This window comes from Salvia splendens, chromosome 2 (assembly GCF_004379255.2).
Source record: "Salvia splendens isolate huo1 chromosome 2, SspV2, whole genome shotgun sequence".
Classification (NCBI taxonomy): domain Eukaryota; kingdom Viridiplantae; phylum Streptophyta; class Magnoliopsida; order Lamiales; family Lamiaceae; genus Salvia; species Salvia splendens.
In genome coordinates this window covers 12,316,183-12,334,460 of record NC_056033.1, presented here as the reverse complement: position 1 = coordinate 12,334,460, position 18,278 = coordinate 12,316,183, and the positions used below count along the sequence as shown (strand labels likewise).

At 41.4% G+C, this 18,278-nt stretch overlaps 4 protein-coding genes across 7 annotated transcripts; 1 reads left to right on the top strand and 3 right to left on the bottom strand.

The window, feature by feature from the left end:
- Positions 1-1,357: 1,357 nt before the first annotated feature.
- Positions 1,358-4,673, bottom strand: LOC121773860. Its single transcript, XM_042170781.1, has 7 exons — positions 4,438-4,673; positions 4,149-4,320; positions 3,909-4,031; positions 3,589-3,790; positions 3,187-3,545; positions 2,138-2,944; positions 1,358-1,879 (listed from the first exon to the last, which is right to left on the bottom strand). Exons 1-7 carry the CDS (start codon positions 4,671-4,673, stop codon positions 1,358-1,360), a joined length of 2,421 nt encoding a protein of 806 aa, XP_042026715.1.
- On the bottom strand, positions 4,670-5,403 carry LOC121773851. Its single transcript, XM_042170769.1, has 2 exons — positions 4,841-5,403; positions 4,670-4,736 (listed from the first exon to the last, which is right to left on the bottom strand). The coding sequence occupies exons 1-2, from the start codon at positions 5,401-5,403 to the stop codon at positions 4,670-4,672; spliced, it is 630 nt and encodes a 209-aa protein (XP_042026703.1).
- Positions 5,404-8,948: 3,545 nt separating this feature from the next.
- On the top strand, positions 8,949-11,757 carry LOC121788497 (protein SOSEKI 3-like). Of its 4 annotated transcripts, none has more exons than XM_042187156.1 (6): positions 8,949-9,553; positions 9,631-9,700; positions 9,779-9,894; positions 10,248-11,064; positions 11,153-11,394; positions 11,492-11,757. In XM_042187156.1, the coding sequence occupies exons 1-6, from the start codon at positions 9,334-9,336 to the stop codon at positions 11,581-11,583; spliced, it is 1,557 nt and encodes a 518-aa protein (XP_042043090.1). In that variant the 5' UTR covers positions 8,949-9,333; the 3' UTR covers positions 11,584-11,757. The 4 variants fall into 4 exon arrangements, with proteins under 4 accessions (XP_042043090.1, XP_042043092.1, XP_042043091.1 ...); XM_042187157.1 differs by having other exon boundaries at positions 8,954-9,553; positions 11,147-11,395; XM_042187159.1 differs by having other exon boundaries at positions 9,480-9,553; positions 10,283-11,064; positions 11,147-11,394.
- A 4,519-nt stretch (positions 11,758-16,276) lies between these two features.
- Positions 16,277-17,172, bottom strand: LOC121770495 (probable aquaporin TIP-type). The gene is made up of 2 exons (XM_042167218.1): positions 16,792-17,172; positions 16,277-16,639 (listed from the first exon to the last, which is right to left on the bottom strand). The coding sequence occupies exons 1-2, from the start codon at positions 17,170-17,172 to the stop codon at positions 16,277-16,279; spliced, it is 744 nt and encodes a 247-aa protein (XP_042023152.1).
- Positions 17,173-18,278: the final 1,106 nt, after the last annotated feature.

Below are 18,278 nucleotides of genomic sequence, written 5' to 3'. Positions count from 1 at the left end.
CTACAAAAACAAGTTCGAATGACTGAATACAATGTATGTGGTTCGTTACATCTCAATAATTTCATTTTTATCATATTATTTGTTGAATTGTGCCGAGGAAGAAATTAATTTGGCACACTGAGTTCGAGTATATGAGTTTTATTTTTTAATAGTGTTATGCATAACCAAACGTGGAAAAACATGCTTTATTTGAATATTGAGGTATTATGTTTCCCAAACATGCTTCATGTCGGACTCGTTTCAAGCCTTGGATCAATTTTTCTATTCAAGCACTACATAATATTGGAAATAACCTGTTAATTGAATAGAAAGGAAAATATAGAGGTCTACTAATGAACATAGTACTAATCATTTATTTATCTGTCTCAAACTAGATTGTCACATTTTTTATTTAAAAGTTTATTCTATCAGGAATATAATTAAATGTAAATTCTAAATATTGTATAAACTCTAAATTATGATCTGAACCGTTAAAAAACGTTAACAGATTACAAAATAATAGCAACAGCAAAATCTCAACAGAGTGTCGACGGTAGACACCGTGTTGATACTGTGTTGACATCAAATCTTGAAATTTTACACTGTGTTGACACTATGTTGAAAAGTTTGGAGTTTGTACAATATATGAGTTTACATTTTATCACTACCCGCTAGGTTAATACTAATTTATAGTAATAACTAATAACTTTCAATTCTATGTATTAAAATTATCAACATAAAGACATAATTATATCAATACAACATGTAAATTCAAATATCAACACAAAGAAATAAGTTTATCAACCCAAGAAGATTGATAAATTTATGTCTTTTGTGTTGATATTTTTAATATACAAAATTGAAATTAGTTACTCCCTCCGTTCCATGTTAATAGAGTCATTTTTCTATTTTGGGAAGTTCTAAGTTAATTGAGTCATTTCTATTTTTGGCAAAAAGTAATTTCATCTTTTACTTTGTTCTCTCTTATCTATCCTACTTTTTTTTAATCAAAAACGCCCTTTGTGGGCGGGAGGTTTAGGCAGACATTCAACCCGTAAATAATATCAAGATAAAATGTTCTAACAACATGATCTTAGCCCAAAAGTGACTAGAATCTAAACAAGAACATGAAGAAGCCAAGTAGAGGTCCCACAAGTCGAGATCCTCCGTACTATCAAGTGGAAAAAAACTGACTATATATATACGAGGGAGAAACGAAAAATTATCAAAACCAGCCACCAAAGAAGCTGGATCAACCCACATCTCTACGTCGGAAACGGAAGTTAGGATATCCCAGCTGGTCCATCCTAACCAGCGCCTTCAGATACCGAGGCGCAGAAATTGGATCACAGTAAGTAAGGGCAGGGGTCTGAACCCCTCAACTTGCAAGAAAGTCAGCAGCTCGGTTCCCTTCTCTGTAGATGTGTGAGAACTGAACATGTCGTTGAGAAGCCATACTCCGGATCAAAGCCATGTGATGTCTGCAATCCGCAGCGCTAAGCTGTCTAGATGACAACAACGTAACCAGAGCCGCTGAGTCAAGCTCAATCCAGATGTGTGTCGAAAGCTCCATATCCATCTCGAACCCCCGAATCAGAGCCAACAGCTCCGCCTCAAAGCTCGATGATGCGGCTATTGGAGCACAGAAGGCACGCAAAAGTCCTCCATCAGAGCCTCGAACCAATCCTCCCTCCATCGCCTCTATTGTTGATGTAGAGAAGGCACCGTCAGTGTTTAGCTTCACCCAAGGGGCATCAAGGGGATGCCATAGGACCATGAGTGACCGCAGAACACGCTGTCTGGGGGAGAAAGACATGAAACCAACCGACGGCGAGCATCCCCTCCAGTGGGTCGGGGTGATCTTGCCGGCCAAGACAAGCACGTGCAGGTGGTGAGTGACCTGCCAAATAACATGAGAGTGACGAAAAGGATGACCACCATGCTTGCAGTCATTCCTCTCCGTCCAAAGAAACCAAGCAATCAAACAGGGAACAAGAAAACTAATATGTAAGGCAGGAGCCCTCTGGAAAGAGGACCTCCGCCAGTGACCTAGTCTAAGTGCAATATCAGTGCTCGTGTGAATCGGTGTGTGCAAGGAAGGAAACCAGGCATCGAAATACTCCCATGCAGAAAAAGCCGACTGACTCAAGAAAAAGACATGACTAAGAGACTCGACTGAAGGAGACCGACAACACTGACATCTAGACGTTAACTCAATCCCCCTCATCTGCAACTTCTCATCCACCGGCAACCTACTAAATAGCAACCTCCAAATGAACACAGAGATGGTAGGGGTCAACCCTTGGTTCCAGATAAGCCCAAAAATCTCCCTCTTCGGCAATCTAGTCCGGATGCTTTCCCAAGCTGAGGTCACAGAGAACTCGCCATGGCTAGTCAGACTCCACCGCCTCACATCCTTCGCCCCCAACTCGATCGGCGTGGCTCTGATCTGGTCTATCACATCTGGAGGTACGCCAAACCTGAAAGATAAACTATGCAGCATATCCACATCCCATGCATAATCATGCCAATATGATGCAACGGCCTGAGATTGAGGAGGATCATTTCCTGAGATGCACAGACTCCGGATGGGGCTAGCCCCAAGCCAGACATCATCCCAGAAGCTGATCTTCCCCTCACCCAAGGACCAACGGATATACTCATGCATGTATGACCAAATATGATGCAAAGAACGCCAAGTAGGACTGTCATGCGACCCACAAGGAGATGTATGCAAATGACAAGGAAGGATACTGTACTTCTGGGTCATGAACTTGGCCCAAAGAGAATCCTGAGCTAGCAGTCTCCACCACAGCTTGAACCCAAAAGCCACTGACACTTCCCTGAAGCGGCGAATACCCAAGCCACCCTCATCAAAAGGCAAGCAAATCTGTCTCCAAGAAATCCAGTGTAGCTTCCTCTTTTCTCCAACTGTACCCCAAAAATATCTAGCCAGAATTTGCTCCTACTCGTCCAGAAAGCCAAGCAGAGGATTCATGACCTGTAAGATGTGAAGCGGGATGGCGGCGAGGGTGCTCTTAATCAAAGCAAGCCGACCCCCAAAAGCAAGATGTCGATGGGACCAACTGTGGATTCTGTCCATGAGCTTCTGACTGAGGGGCAAAAGATGATCTGTCTTCCTTGCTCCTCTGAAGATCGGGACCCCAAGGTATGTGAAAGGAATCACCCCCTCTGAAAGCCTCCAACCTCCTCAACAATGCTAGCTAACTCCATGTGCTCAGTCGCCAAAAAGAAATGTGTCTTCCCATTATTCACCTTCTGCCCAGACACAGCAATGTAGTGATCCAGGCATCCAACCAACCTTTTAACTGCCTTTCTATGTGCCCTCGAGACTATGATTATATCATCTGCGTAGGAGAGATGAGTGATAATGGGGGCCTTTTTTCGGCATCTGTATATCATCTCTCTATCCCCCTTGATCAGCCTATCCAGACATCTTGAAAGGTAATCTGTCGCTAACACAAAGAGGGAGGGCGATAAGGGATCCCCTTGTCTTAGCCCCCTTGAGGACTGAAAGAAACCCGCCGGACCCCCGTTCACCAGGACTGAGAACCAGTATGACGAGATGCATCTACTAATCATACTCACCCAGGTTGTTGAGAATCCCATCGTTTCTAAGACCTTGAGCAAAAAACGGCCACTGGACTCTATCATACGCCTCTGCCATATCCAGCTTGAGTGCCAGATTGGGCGATCTCCCTCTACTCGAAAGCTCCTTCCCCAGGTCATGTATCAACTCTTGGGCCAGAAGAACATTGTCAGTAAGCAGGCGGCCCTTGATGAACCCACTCTGATTCGGTGCAATGACAAGGGGGAGTAAAGGTGCAAGTTTTGAAGCAATGATCTTTGTGATGATCTTGTTCGTAACATTGCAGAGGCTGATCGGTCTATAGTCCCCCCCACGTGACTGGGTTAGGCTTCTTCCGAATGAGGACGATCATGGTAGCCGTGAAGCTTCGGGGCATAAACGCCCCACTGAAAAAGTCTACCACAGCTGTAATCACATCCCTCTCCACAGTGTCCCAGCAGTGCTGAAAAAACAAAGAAGTGAACCCATCCGGCCCGGACACACTATCACCACTGATCCCAAAAACTGCATCCCTAACCTCCTTCTCCTACGGTGGCGCACACAGGGCCTCCTGGTCAACTGAATCTGGAAGTGTATGGATGAGAGATAAGTCACGCTCTGCAAGGTCCCCAACGTCCGATGTCAGAAGCTGCTGAAAGAAGGATGCCACTGACTCCCTGATCTCTGTCTCATCTGTCAGTGCCTGCCCCCCAAACTCGACCGTGTGTATCTGCGACTTATCTCTCTTCTGTCTGACCCAGCCATGAAAGAATTTGGAGTTCCTTTCTCCATCAACAGCCCATCTAATCGCCGCCTTTTGCCTCTAGAATTCTTCCTCCATCTTCGCCGTGATGATGAGCTCTGCAGACACTCGACTGAATACAGCTCTATGTGCTGGTGTCGGGTCACTATCATATAAAATCTGTGCCTCAAGCACTGCCTGCTCTGCATCCTTTAGGTTTTGGATAATGTTGCCAAAAACTTCTATGTTCCAAACCTTTAGGAGCTTCTTGGTCCTGATGAGCTTGAGTTGGAGGTTCATCCTGCCATTATATCCTGTCTCTGCCTCCCGTACTCTGGCAATCTCGCCCCCTAAAAGTCTCATGTCTCACCCACATATTCTGAAATCTGAACGCCGATCTCGTTGTCTGGACAGAGAATTGACATCCTACCAAAAGTGGCGCATGATCAGAGCTAAATCTCGGTAAATGTGTCACTCTCGTCGTAGTAAACACCGATGTCCAATGCTCTCCAATCAAGATGCGGTCCAACCTCTCCCAAAGCCCCCCCATGTGCCACGTGAAGATCGGTCCATCGAAACCTGGGTCAATCAGCTGGCACTCGGCAATAGCATCGGCAAAGTCCATCATGTTTCTGTGCCTGTCCGTGTCACTCCCCTGTCTCTCTTCATTGGTCAGGAACATGTTGAAATCCCCTTCCACAAGCCACGACCTTCCATCCATAGCCAGCGAGATGTCTCCCAACTTCTCCCAAAGTGCATGTCTCGTCTCTCTCGTGTGTCGCCCATATACTATGGTGATGTAGATCGGGAAAGGGAAGACTTCGGAAGAGATCTTAACGTGTAAGGCCTGTCTCGAGTCATCAACCACTTCCACTGTCCAATCCTCATGGGCAAGAATCCAAATATGACCACTTTCATTGGATCCGGCAAATCGAAGGCCCTGAAAGTTCCTCCCTAAAGCTGGTGGTGTCCTCTGTGGTTCAATCACTGCCGCAAACAAAATCTTGTGTTCTCGAATCAGATATCTCAGATGTCTCTTAGTACGGGCATTCGCCACACCCTGAGCATTCCACACTACGAACTGGCTCGTCATGGGGAACAAATCAGGTTTTGAGCGAGGTAGAAACCCTTGCTTTCTTCATCGCTGCTTCAATCACAGGTCGGTGATCCCCATCACTAGCGATCTCCATCGGTGAGCTCCCATTTCTAGCAGCCCCATTCCGTATTCCTTTTGCCCTTCTAGCCTCGTGAATAATCTGAGCATCTGCGATCCCGTCATGCATAACCAAGGCCATGGACGCCTCTGTCTCAAGCTCCTCATCCTCCAAAATAACAAACCTATTACTATGGACCCCTAGTCCCATGTGATTCTCACTACCCGGCAAACGGCTCCCTCTAAAGATGGGTGACAGTGATCTTGGTCTGTTCTGCGATTCCCCACCGTCGTCCGTCTCAAACTCCGAGCCCTCGGTATCTGACATGGCTCGACCCTCGACCTCCTCTAGCCGCCTCAGCCTTCTTTTCTCTCTATATCTGGCTCTGCTTTCCGGACTTCTCTTCGTCTTCTGTTTCTTTCCCTGTCCAGAAGGTTGTAGGACAAGCATGCCCGAGTTCGGGACAACAGGGGGCTCTCGAGTCTGAAGACTGCTACTATGGTTGTCGTTTCGGTTCGCCACCACTCTGTATTTATACCTGGCTGCCTGACCTCCCTTATTCTGTCCCTGCGCCGCTGAGACCCTCATAACATTGCCATTCTTACCTACACGGTTCCAGCCTGATTCTGCCTCTATCTTCTCTGTAATTTGCTTTCTCCGGTTCTGTCCCCCTTGTCCTCCTCTCATCTCATTCTGATACTGTTGTGCCGGTCTGGAGAAGTCTTTCTTGGGTGGGGCCGGATTATTTCCAAAAGCGTAGCAATGATCCTCTAAATGCCCCACATGCTTGCAGGCTGAACAGTAGTGCGGGATCTTATCCCACCTCACTTGCAATGTCACATCCTTTCCCCTAAGTCGGAGTATGTATTTTTCCGGCACAGGCTTGAAGATGTCTATTTCAATGCAAATGCGTGCATATGACAATCGTGCGCGTGTGATAGTGTTATGATCAATCTGTATGGGTTCACTAAACAATTTACCAATGGAAAATAGCATAGATTCTTCAAAAAGATGTATAGGTAAAGCATGCAGATTATACCAAACAGCAGCGATGGGAGTCTCAAAATATAGGTCGAAATCAACAGTCCATTTAAACATCCTCATTGGATGGTGTTCAATAAACCAAGTATTATTGTTACTAGCTCCACATAAAACTTTCACGTAATCATCAATCTCAGAAAGGGTAATGAGGATATGCTTTGCATTAATAAAATTCCAACTTAGCGTACTTTTCAGTTTGAAATTTGAGAGAGCCCTGCGAATCAAGTGGGGGGCTGGGATGGAGTGTCAGAACTTCCCAATTAGGGCGAGTCCCATGCGATCTGCAAGCTCAGAGTTATCAGTATCAGGTAAATGAAGGCAAGGGATACCGTCCTCCTGGGTTGCCGTGCCCCTTTGCTTCAGTTTATTGGGGTCCAAGATGAATGGTACATTCGAAGGCTTTGGCTGACCATCCTTAAGCATATCCGCCATGGTCTTCTTTTTCTTCTCCCAAGGATTTGTCGTATCTTTCTCGGACCCCTGGGAGGTATGAGATGGGCCTTCTCTGCTAGGTTCCTGTATGACGTTGCGGTCCATCATCACCATCCATTCCGGGGAGGGGGTGGGGAGGGTGTATTTCTGTTTGGGTTTTCGGCTTTAGCTTGAGGGTTTGGGAGTGCGGGTATTTTTGGATGGCCGAGAGGGTCGGGATGAGTTAGTTTTGGACGTGGGTTTTATCGTAGGTGACGGTTCGGAAGATGGTAATAAAAGATGGGTAGTTTTAGGGTTGATTATGGTTTTCCACTGTTTGGATGAGGCTAGGTTGGAAGATGGGTTAGTATTGAGGCCTTCTTGGGTATGGATTTTGCGAAAATCATGCACCTTAAGTTTAGGAGACGGCCTAGATGTGGGTGCGTTTTTAGCCCCCGGGATGGATGACAGAAATATCTCAATTTTTTCCCACGTGCCAAAATGTTTCTCAATTGAGCCCGATCCCGCCACGGTTGATATGGTGCGATTAATCTCGTGGTTCGCAACTTTCACTTCCTCAACTTGTAGTACACGTGACGCATTCAAATCAAAGGTTGCATGTATATCATGGCCAAACATATTGTTATGTAAAGTTGCTTTTCTTGATACCTCCAAATACTCTGAGTTGTCATGACGATCAGAGCCGGCTCTTATATTTTCATTCTCCATGAAGTCTGGCGATCCAGCCGACTTTTGATCAGTAGCCAAGTCGTCTTCCCCATCTTCTTCCTCCATGGTGTTCGGCAAGCACATCACCGATCCAATTCGCAAGCCCGACGGTGGGATGGCCTTGGCGACGAGAGACGCCCCTACTTCCACCGTCGGCTGGCTTCTATCTCCTGCTTCTTTCTCCTCCACTCGACCTCCATCTTGCCCATCTCCTCATCTAAGCGGTTCAGCCATGGCGAAACCCTAGCAGGTTAGCCGCCAAGGATCAATAGCTGCCAATCCCACACACCTTCTACCCCTCAAAATCTGATCACCCCCAGCAGCACCAGGACCGACGCGACCAAGGGAGACCAGAACTGGTCGGAAAAACCAGTTCCGGCGACCGACGAGAAGGAGAAAAAGAAAACCTAGAAAAAACCCTAATGTGCGCCGACACCTACTGCCGCTGCCACAGAGCACCACCGCCCAAACACCGGCCACCACCCGACCCAACAGGCCATCCCCGACGTGACCACGATGCAACATTGCCGGAAAAGACGTCCGGCAACCAGACACGACGCGAAAACGGCGGAACTGACCAGAGACGAAAAACCGACGCAAGAACCCTAAAACCTAACCAAATCAGAAAATAAAGACGGTAGAAATCAAGAGCAAGACACGAGGAATCCAATGAAACAAACGGGAACGGATTCCGACCGGTAAAACTCAAGAAATCGGCGATTTCTGCATGACAGAAACAGAAAACCTACGCCCCCCGTTTTTCTGTCCCATTAATTGTTTAAATTTATAAAACTTTTTCTTATCTATCCTACTTTATTCTCTCTTACTTTTGTCACAATTCATTTAACACACTATTCTTAAACTTCATGGCGAAAAGAAATGTGTCTATTTGGAACGGAGGAGTATTAGTAATTACTATAAATTAGTTATTATTCGAACCACACCATATTTATAGATACAAAAAGTGAAATTTCCGTTAATGTTTTGGATAAACTCACATTTATGAGCGAAGAGGTGAAAGTTTTGTTTACAAGAATAATCCGTTGGAGCAAATAAATTGACATATTTTTGTCAGAATCAGTATAGTTTTCCACACTTCCGAATGAATTTATATATCTATGTTCAGATTCTATTTATGTACTCACATATTCTAAGTAGTAGTACTAGTTTATGGGTAAAAAAAATGATCAGCACAAAACGTTCTTCTTTTTATTTTAGAGATTCAGCAAAAAATGTACAAAATGTTGGGTCCACAAACGGAATCAACAAATGTAACCCATTCCAATTCCATCCCCACTACCAAACAAACCACTTTGAATCACAGCACTCCCAAACCCCTTTTAAAAAAGCCAAAAATCGAATCCGCAAAAGTAAGAAAAGAAAAAGCTACAAGTGGAATCACAAGACCGATTGATGCTTTTTTTTTTCTTCCCCTCAAATTCAGGCACTTGCTCCATCCCGTCCCTCTCATCACTCGCGCTGTCATTTCATCAAACATGTGCTATTCAAAAAGGTTTAGCTAATTTCATGTTTGCTTGCGTCGTCGTCGTAGATCTATTGCGTGATTATTGAGGTCTGCCGATCAAACGATATCGAGATTTTATTCAATTCAGGAGAAAATGCTGAATTAGTTAGTTCTTCATGGCTGATCATATTCGGATTTGATTTGGATTTTGAGGTTTTCGAAAATGGATAAGAGAATGAAGAAATACAGGCAGTTGAGTCCGGATAGAGCAAAAGTTTGGACTGAGAAATCTCCCAAATATCGATACAATCATCACTATAGCTCTCCGCCGCCGCGTCATGCTGGCAAAGTTCCGGTTGTTTACTATTTATGCCGGAATCGCCAGCTGGAGCACCCGCACTTCATGGAAGTCCCGCTATCTAGTGATGATCTTTACTTGAGAGGTAGTGATGTGATGTCGGTGATAAATATGTTACAAATGTTGCCGCAGCTTGATTTTGAGTAGTTTTTTTTTTTGAAGATGTGATTGAAAGGCTTAATGTTTTGAGAGGCAGAGGTATCGGTTCAATGTATTCTTGGTCCTGCAAGAGGTGGGGCCAGTAATATTCTAACTGAACTTTGATTTGATTTCTGAGTTTTGGATTTCAAAATCAATTTTGGTGGTGCAGGAGCTACAGGAATGGGTACGTATGGCATGATCTTTGCGAGGATGATGTTATTCACCCTGCTCATGGCAATGAGTACATTCTCAAGGGTTCAGAGATCTTTGAAGATTCGGATCCAGGTAATCCATTTTTATATCAGTTGTTTGGCTCCAAAATTTGATAATTATGCAGTTTTGCTTTGATTGAATTGGATAGGTGAATTTGCTTACTCTCTGTAATTGATGAATCTTGTTTCATAGATCGCTTTAGGTTATCTAGTTTGATGAATATGCAGCGTTCATTTGTATCGGATTGGTAAATTTGCTTGTTTAAGCGAGTCGATGAATCTGTTTATTAGGCCTCTTTAGTTCTGCACCCGAGTAAACTCATTGTCATTTCCATGTTGTTGAGATGATATACAGTTCTTGAGGGGACTGAATTGGTAGATGTGTTTGCTTAGTTTCTGCAAAATTGACAAATCTTGTTTCTTTAGGCCGCTTTAGTCCTGCTCCGACTTTTATAATACAGGGCCAGAGAGCATTATCTGAACCGCCTTGCCCCCAGAACCAGGAGGAGTCATCTTCTTCTTCTAGCATTAATGATGGAACTACAAAGAGTTTGCAGGATAATGAGTTTCCACCTCAGCTACAGCCCCCTTGTGCATCCCCAGAATCAGGTGTGGAGAAGGTTTCGTCTTGGAATCGCCCTCTAAGCCTAACAGACTACAAAAATGAGGGCATTGCTAATGCTTCCACTCAGACAGAGTTACAAGAATGCGCAGTCATGGAGAAAGGTGTTTCGACTGATGATGGTTCATTAGAACCTCACCAGTCTCAACTTTCCGAGATTCAAGATAATGCAGAGAGATCTAGGAACTCTGTTTCGCCACCTCCCTCGGCTGCAGGTGCTGCATCAAATGGTATTGGGGAGAAGACGTTGGAATCTCTCATCAGAGATGACGTGAGGAAGCTTAACAGCTTCAGGATACTCGAAGAAGAAGGATACCGGTTCCCATCAAGAACAAAGCTCAAGATTATTAATATGATAACGCAACTAATCTCCTGCGGTTATGTACAAGAGAAAGATCACAGCTTTGGCCTTGTTCCAACCTACGGGCCTAGGTATTCTAGCTCCAAGTATCTGTCGACTTCGGTAACGTTGGGAGAGATCGATCACCTGCCTGAGAATCCTCAGCCAATGGGGAAGAGGGTTGCCAATAAAAAGTGCTTTAGCGGGAGTTTGGCTGAGAAGAGTGTGGTTGAAGAAGTTGCACCCACTCTCAAACGATCTTCTTCTTACAATTCTGATAGGTATGAACTGTTGTTTTTCTTGAAATTTTGATGCTAATGAGATAATATGAGTGAACTAACAAAACTAATGCGGCATTTGCAGAAGCAGTCAGCATATTGATTCAATAAATGATAAGGAAGAAGAAAGTTCCACAAATTCAAAATGCGTCTCATTATCAATCGAGGCTTCTTCTCTCAGTAAGCAGCTAAGATGTGAATTACTGAGATCCCCTCTCTACGAGAAACGTAGGATCTCATCCGAGAGAGGGGAAAGCTCACGAATCACTGACCCTGGCATGCCGAGTGAGAGCAAGAGGACGACAGATACACACTCGGTCAGAATCGAAGAAAGTTGAGTTCTATCTCCTTTGAATAAGCAAGTACTGATTTAGAGCTTCGTTCTAATTTAAACTCTACGTTAAATCATTTTCTCTTCATCTCCTAACAGGCTTGCATCAGGAGCTAGAGTTATTATACAATCCAAAGCATCGTGGGATTAAGGAGTTAGTAATTATTTTATTTTATTTATATCAATCTTGAAACATCCTAGTACAAAATCAAGAAATTGATGTTGAGGTTTGAAGCGAAACAAGTCAATCTCCAAATGTGGTCCAGATCTGAATTTTGGTTTCAGGTTTCAAATTTCCACTTCTCCTTTGACAGTTGTAAAAGCATTTACACAAATGAAAAGGGATATGAAAAGCATTAGATAAATCTTCTCCTTTGCTAGAGAATATATTCTGCATTGTCCACTGCCCCTACTTTTTACCACATATCCTTTGTTATAAATATGGAAATTTTGCATTGAAAGGTGCAAAAATGTCGTCAACATTATATAAAAAAAGTAACATATGTTAAGTGATTGATGATTGGGGCAGGAGAAACCGAGCTCCAATTCAATAAACAATATCTACATGCATACTATAAAACCTATTTCTAAGAGCCTTCGAATTGATGGATGAGGAAGTGTTGAAAACAGTTTGTTTAGTATTTAATAAAGAAGTTCACCTGCATATTCTAAAATCCTAAAATTCATGTTAATAAAGAGGGAGACGAAAATGGTAAATATTTGACGGGTCCACACACACTGCCACATGATATGTCTACCTAATTGTAATTACGTAAATCTCTCTATCTTCTTTTCACAAATATCTATTAGTCTATGTAAGGGTGATTGGAAATATATACCGCATGACAGTATATGTAAATTACCAAATTTTTACTCAACGAAAACTATAGGTGGAACCTACGTAGACTACCAAACTTTTTAACTAACGAAAATGACCTACTAGCGGAATCTATGAGACTGACTTTACAGATTTGATGTTTTATAAAAATTAGTAATGTTTTGTGAGTTAAGCGGACAAAAAGATAAAGTAAGTGTGAGAAATAATAGAGATAATAATGTTTCTATTTTAAGAAGTGTCATTTAGGGTGTAACGTAGAGGGAGTATATTGGATCACTAAAATTCCTCTGGCTTGAAGGTTGATATTAGAATTACTCCCACGACCGACCGAATATTCACATCCGGAGCAAATAAAAAGGGCGGATTTGCCCCTCCTATTCACAATGGTATACTATTTACATATAAATTTCAATAGTTAATACATACAGCTATACTAAATGCCCCTCTCTAATACTTCAAATTTTTCTATATATTTTTGCCCCTCCTAAAGGAAATTCGTGGCTACGCCACTATGACAATTACACATTCGTATCAATTATTATGCGAATAAAAAGAAAATGGAAGTACTACAACACACAGAATATGGACTTGACTCTCAATAGAACTTCCTGTAAAGAATTGAATGCGGCCCAGTATAACTGGGCTTTATTTGTTGCCGCCTCTTTATATATCCACATAGGGATATACTACTAAAATAGGCATGTGAAAATAGGGGTATCTGAATGTTTAAAATTTAAATTCATTTATTCATCCAAAAAAAATCGATCAAAGAATTTAAATCAAGAATAAATAGAGAAATCTTATTAATTGTTTTAAAAAGAAAAAATAAAAGCATATTTGAAGGACTGTAATCCTTATATGCACGAAAGATGATGGACCATTATTTGGGAAAATCGGGTTTATAGGCTACTTTGCCTTTAAAATAACGTAAATGTACCCATTTTGTTATCTATTCCATAAATGGGAAAAACGCCGACCTCGTTGGCGTGTTTTAAGTGAAAACGCCACCCGTATTGGCGTTTTACAACGTAATTGTATGTACGTTGAAAAACGCCGATGTGATTGGCGTTTTTGATGAAAAACGCCAATCCCACTGGCGTTTTTCATGTTGCCTTCCGTGAAAAAAAGGCCAAAAATTCTCCCAAGTTATACACGCCAGGGGGATTGGCGTTTTTCGTCAAAAACGCCAATCTTTATGGCGTTTTTCGTTCAGGCATTTCATCAAACACTTGGAGGGCATTTCCACGTTTCATTGTGTTAGTATGATAAATTTGGTTTTGATTTATCACATGCAGATTTCTGTCGAGTTTGTGGGAATGTAAGAGTGAATTCTGAAACTCTCGCAATAAATTCTGAAACGCTCGCAATTTTTGGTTTTATATACTTTATCCGTCCATGAAATAATGTTATTGGCATTTTTCATTTTACCAAAGTCATGAAAATTAGAGTGTGATTTGTACATTTTTTCTATAACTCTGAGTTTTGATTTTTATGAAATTTATAAAGTTAAATTTAAAAATTTTCATGTATTAAAATAAAACTATATATATAAAACAAAATAAATAACACTAAATATGTACTCATATGAGGATGAATGATGATACTCATGTTTACAAATGATATGCAGTAGCATATCCATTTTTTTGTTTTTGATTTTGTTTTTGTTTTGATATGTGTAGTATAATTCTAATACCGTGCACTACATATCTTAGCTCAAACACCAACAATTTTTACCACAAATTTGAATCAGACATTTATTATTCATGGTTCATCATTTACTTTTTTTTAATTCGTCATTTTTTATTAATCTTCAATTTCATATATTTATCAAAAAAAATTCATGTTTTAAAATTAAAATAAATTAATAAATTTTTACAAAAATAAAAACTAAAATTTCAAAAACTACTTAATTTGAAATACTACAGAAAGATACTAATTCTCCTATAACACAAATTCATGAGAGACAATGTTGAACTTGGGAGAAAGATACTAATTCTCCTATAACACGAAAATATTGTTTATCCAATCAATCGTAAATCTAGTTTGATTTTAAGTTTGCCCTCCAAGTGTTTGATGAAATGCCTGAACGAAAAACGCCATCAAAATTGGCGTTTTTGACGAAAAACGCCAATCCCACTGGCGTGTATAACTTAGGAGAATTTTTGGCCTTTTTTTCACGAAAGGCAACATGAAAAACGCCACCCGAATTGGCGTTTTTTAAAACACGCCAGTGGGATTGGCGTTTTTTGTCATAAACGCCAACCACGTCGGCGTTTTTCAACGTACATGCAATACGACGACACATACGTTGTAAAACGCCAATACGGGTGGCGTTTTCACTTAAAACACGCCAACGAAGTTGGCGTTTTTCCCATTTATGGAATAGATAACAAAATGGGTACATTTACGTTATTTTAAAGGCAAAGTAGCCTATAAACCCGATTTCCTCCCATTATTTCCTCATTTATACCATGAACCATGTGTAACACAAGGTCAGGTTCCTATTCCCAGTCTGTGGCACTTTTTGAATTATATGGAAAGTGACACATTCAACTTTTGTAATACTCCCTTCGTTTTTTAAAAATAGCAACTATTTTCATTTTTGGTCGTTCATTAAAAATAGAAATTTTAGAATCTTTCTATTTTAGTACATAGACCTCACAATCCACTAACTTTACTTTCACTACTTTTTCTCTTCCTCTCTCTTATGTTACTCATTTTTCTTTTTCTCTCTCTTACTTTACCAATTTTTCTCACTTACTTTACCAATTGTGCATTAAACCTTGTGTCGTTTCAAATGTTTCTATTTTTTGAATATGGAGGAAGTAGTTTTTATATCAATCAGAACACCAACAATACAAGTATACAACCGTTTAATTTCCAGCTTCATTTCCAATCACATTCCAGCTTCATGTTTTCCTTCTAAGTTTTAAGTTAAAAAAAATTACAAAAGCAATTATATTCAGTGGTCATTTTCTACTCATTTCCAGCTTTAGGTCAGTACAAAGCAATTAATGTATCCCACCAAATTCATTTTTCTTAGGATTCTTTGGATTGGGGCTGAATTTTCTCTTTCCAATACAAGCCAGTAGAGCCGAATTTAAGATAATTAATCTTAAATATTAACTACTTTATAATTTCTTTCTAATGCACACTATTATTCAATTAGAAAAATATTTTTGTACAAATAAAAGTGAACGTATATATGATAGTTCGAACTTTCCAGTTATTTCTATTATTAAAATACAAAAAAACTTGTGTGCGCATGTACACGGCGGGTCACTATTATGATACTCCCTCCGTCCCCGAAAGTCTGTCCCGTTTTTTCATTTTCTTCTGTCCTATAAAGTTAGTTTCATTTCACTTTTTAACATTTTTTATAGTAGACCTCATATTTCACTAACTCATTTTTACTCACATTTTAATATAAAACTAATATATAAAAGTAGAACTCATATTCCACTAATTTTTTCAACTTATTTTTCATTACATTTCTTAAAATTCGTGCCGGATCAAAGTAGGACAATATTTGGGGGAGTACTTTCAAATGTCCCAAGTATTTTTCCTATTAAAACATTTTAATTATGCTACCAAATACTACATCCGTCCTAGCCTAAGCGAGACGTTTTTATTTTGACACATGAATTTAGGTAGTGATGTTTAGTGTATTAAATTATTAATAATAAAATAAGAGATAGAATAAAATAAGAAAGAGAAAGTGAAAAAAAAATAAGATTCAAGGAATGAAACAAATAGAGACAATTTTTCAGTTTTCGTCTTTTTCATCATTTTGTAGTACTGTCCCAATTAAGATAATCATATTTGTAGGATAACCCTTAAAACACAAAAACAAGTAGTAAGTAGAATTAACAAGAGCTTATTAAATTAAACCCAAGAGTAAACCCGTGTTTATGAAAGAGTATAACTAACGTGGAAAAACACGACCCAACTCTATCTTTAAACTTCAAACCGGAAACAACAAAATTAAACTCGTTAAATTCATCAACAAACCAAACGCAACACAGATCCAAATTTTGATGAATTTCTCAGTAATCCGACAAGGTCTCGTGGGTGTGGCTGATGAAGAACACCTCGTAGATCACGCTGGCCAGCCTGGCCCCAACGAACGGGCCGGCCCAGTAGATCCAGTGGTTGGCCAATCTGAAGCCCACCAGTGCAGGCCCGAAAATCACGGCAGGGTTCATGGCAGCTCCAGTGAATGGGCCGGCCGCAAAGATGTTGGCTCCCACGATCAGACCGATGGCAATCGGCGCGATGATGCCGATCTCGCCCTTCTTCGGGTCGACGGCGGTAGCGTACACAATGTACACGAGCCCGAAGGTCGCCACGATCTCGAACACCAAGGCTGACCACACGGAGATCCCCGCCACGCCGAAGGCCGGAACAGCCTGCGCAGTTAATACATGGTTTTCTTGTATTAGAAATGGGCCCAGCCATCTTGGGACTAGTCTGATACCATATTAGAAATGAGTCAGTTAAAAATTTATACACGTGATAATTACCAAAAAAAAAGATGTGATTGAATGATGATGTTAATTACGACGGCGGTGAAGATGAGGAGGGCGGAGGCGGCGGTGGAGGCGAGGAGCTGGGCGATGATGTAGAGGATGCCGCAGAAGAGGGTGATGTGGCTGCCGACGAAGAGGCCGAAGGTGACGGCGGGGTTGACGTGGCCGCCGGAGATGTTGGCGCTGATGGCGAAGGCGACGAAGAGGGCGAAGGCGTGGGCAATGGAGGCGGAGATGAGGCCGGCGGGGGAGGCGGGGCCGTCGTAGGTGAGGTTATTGTTGGCAATGCCTGCGCCGGAGCCGGCGAAGACGAAGATGAGGGGGCTTATGAATTCGGCGACGGTGGCCTCGTCACGGTTGCTGATGGCGACGCGCCTCAGCGGGACGTTGAAGTGGTCTCTGGGACCCGACATTGGTGGAGACTTGAGATTAGGGATGTCAATTGGGCCGACCCGTCGGGTTTCGGGCCAATCCTACTCGGGTTGCGGGTCAATCGGGTGGGGGCTAATCGGGTTGTGATTCCTTTCTGATTATAAAAGTTCAACCCTAACCCTAAAAGCTCGGGTTTCGGGCTAGCCCAGCGGGTTGATCAGGTTGCTACCGATAATATTAACATGCGATCAATCCAATAAATAATAATTAAAATTACTAATATTCATACAATGTAAAACATTTAATTATGATATACTTGAGATATATGCTTAAACTCAATCATAAACATGATCAAATACTAATATTTGAGATATTTCGTGGAATTTAATGCATGTTTTAGAAATTTAAATATTTTTTTAGTGAATTTGAAGTTTTTAATTTATTTATCAATTATTATATTAATAAAAATTCAATATATAATTTGTATATTTAATATAAAATTAAAAGTTATTTTTTAGTTAAAATTAATCAATGAAGTGTCGAATTAGGAGTAAAAAAATAGAATAATAGAAATTTTATCGGGTTTTCGAGGCAGCCCATCGGGTTTTTGGGTCTGGCCCTAACGGGTTGTGGGCTAATCGGGTTTTGATTTTATCGGGCTATAAATTTCCAGCCCTAACCCTATAAATTTGGCGGGCTATTTCGGTCAGCCCACGGGTTACGAGCTACATTAACATCCCTACTTGAGATAGAGAGAAAATGAAGGGTTGTGAGGCGTGAGAGAATAATTCTCTACTCTTTTTTTTGGTTTGACCACAGGTATTCTGAATCCGCCTTCAGCGGAATCGGATCAATCCTGCTCGACATGGCTTGCGGATTAAGGCCGAATGTCTCCCAGCGGGTGGTGGGGTTTGAACTCGTGATCTCAAGATCACTACAGCTCCGCGCTGCCAACTGCGGTACAATCCTTCGACGGAATCGGATCAATCCTGCTCTACTCTTATATTGCCGAGTTTCTGCATGGCACCGCTATAGCCGGTTGCCGGTCATATTATTACCTCATTTTTCTTTTTCTTTTTTTCTTTTTTTTTATATTTTTTTTCTACAATTATGAAAGAGTATTTTATAAAGTTTCATCTTTCAACAT

Bases quoted from the DNA above. Each gene is read 5' to 3' on its own strand.
- LOC121773860 (XM_042170781.1), bottom strand. From the start codon at position 4,673: ATGAGACTTTTAGGGGGCGAGATTGCCAGAGTACGGGAGGCAGAGACA. The intron at 4,321-4,437 runs GTCTGCAGAGCT...TGGCTGGGTCAG, and splicing joins AGAGCTGTATTCAGTCGAGT to ACAGAAGAGAGATAAGTCGC. The intron at 1,880-2,137 runs GTCTTTTTCTTG...GTTATTTGGCAG, and splicing joins CAGTCGAGTCTCTTAGTCAT to GTCACTCACCACCTGCACGT.
- LOC121773851 (XM_042170769.1), bottom strand. From the start codon at position 5,403: ATGACGAGCCAGTTCGTAGTGTGGAATGCTCAGGGTGTGGCGAATGCC. The intron at 4,737-4,840 runs GTTGGACCGCAT...CACTTTTGGTAG, and splicing joins ATGGGGGGGCTTTGGGAGAG to GATGTCAATTCTCTGTCCAG.
- LOC121788497 (XM_042187156.1), top strand. From the start codon at position 9,334: ATGGATAAGAGAATGAAGAAATACAGGCAGTTGAGTCCGGATAGAGCA. The intron at 9,554-9,630 runs GTAGTGATGTGA...TTTTTTTTGAAG, and splicing joins TGATGATCTTTACTTGAGAG to ATGTGATTGAAAGGCTTAAT. The intron at 11,065-11,152 runs GTATGAACTGTT...TTGCAGAAGCAG, and splicing joins TCTTCTTACAATTCTGATAG to TCAGCATATTGATTCAATAA.
- LOC121770495 (XM_042167218.1), bottom strand. From the start codon at position 17,172: ATGTCGGGTCCCAGAGACCACTTCAACGTCCCGCTGAGGCGCGTCGCC. The intron at 16,640-16,791 runs GTAATTAACATC...TTAACTGCGCAG, and splicing joins TCCTCATCTTCACCGCCGTC to GCTGTTCCGGCCTTCGGCGT.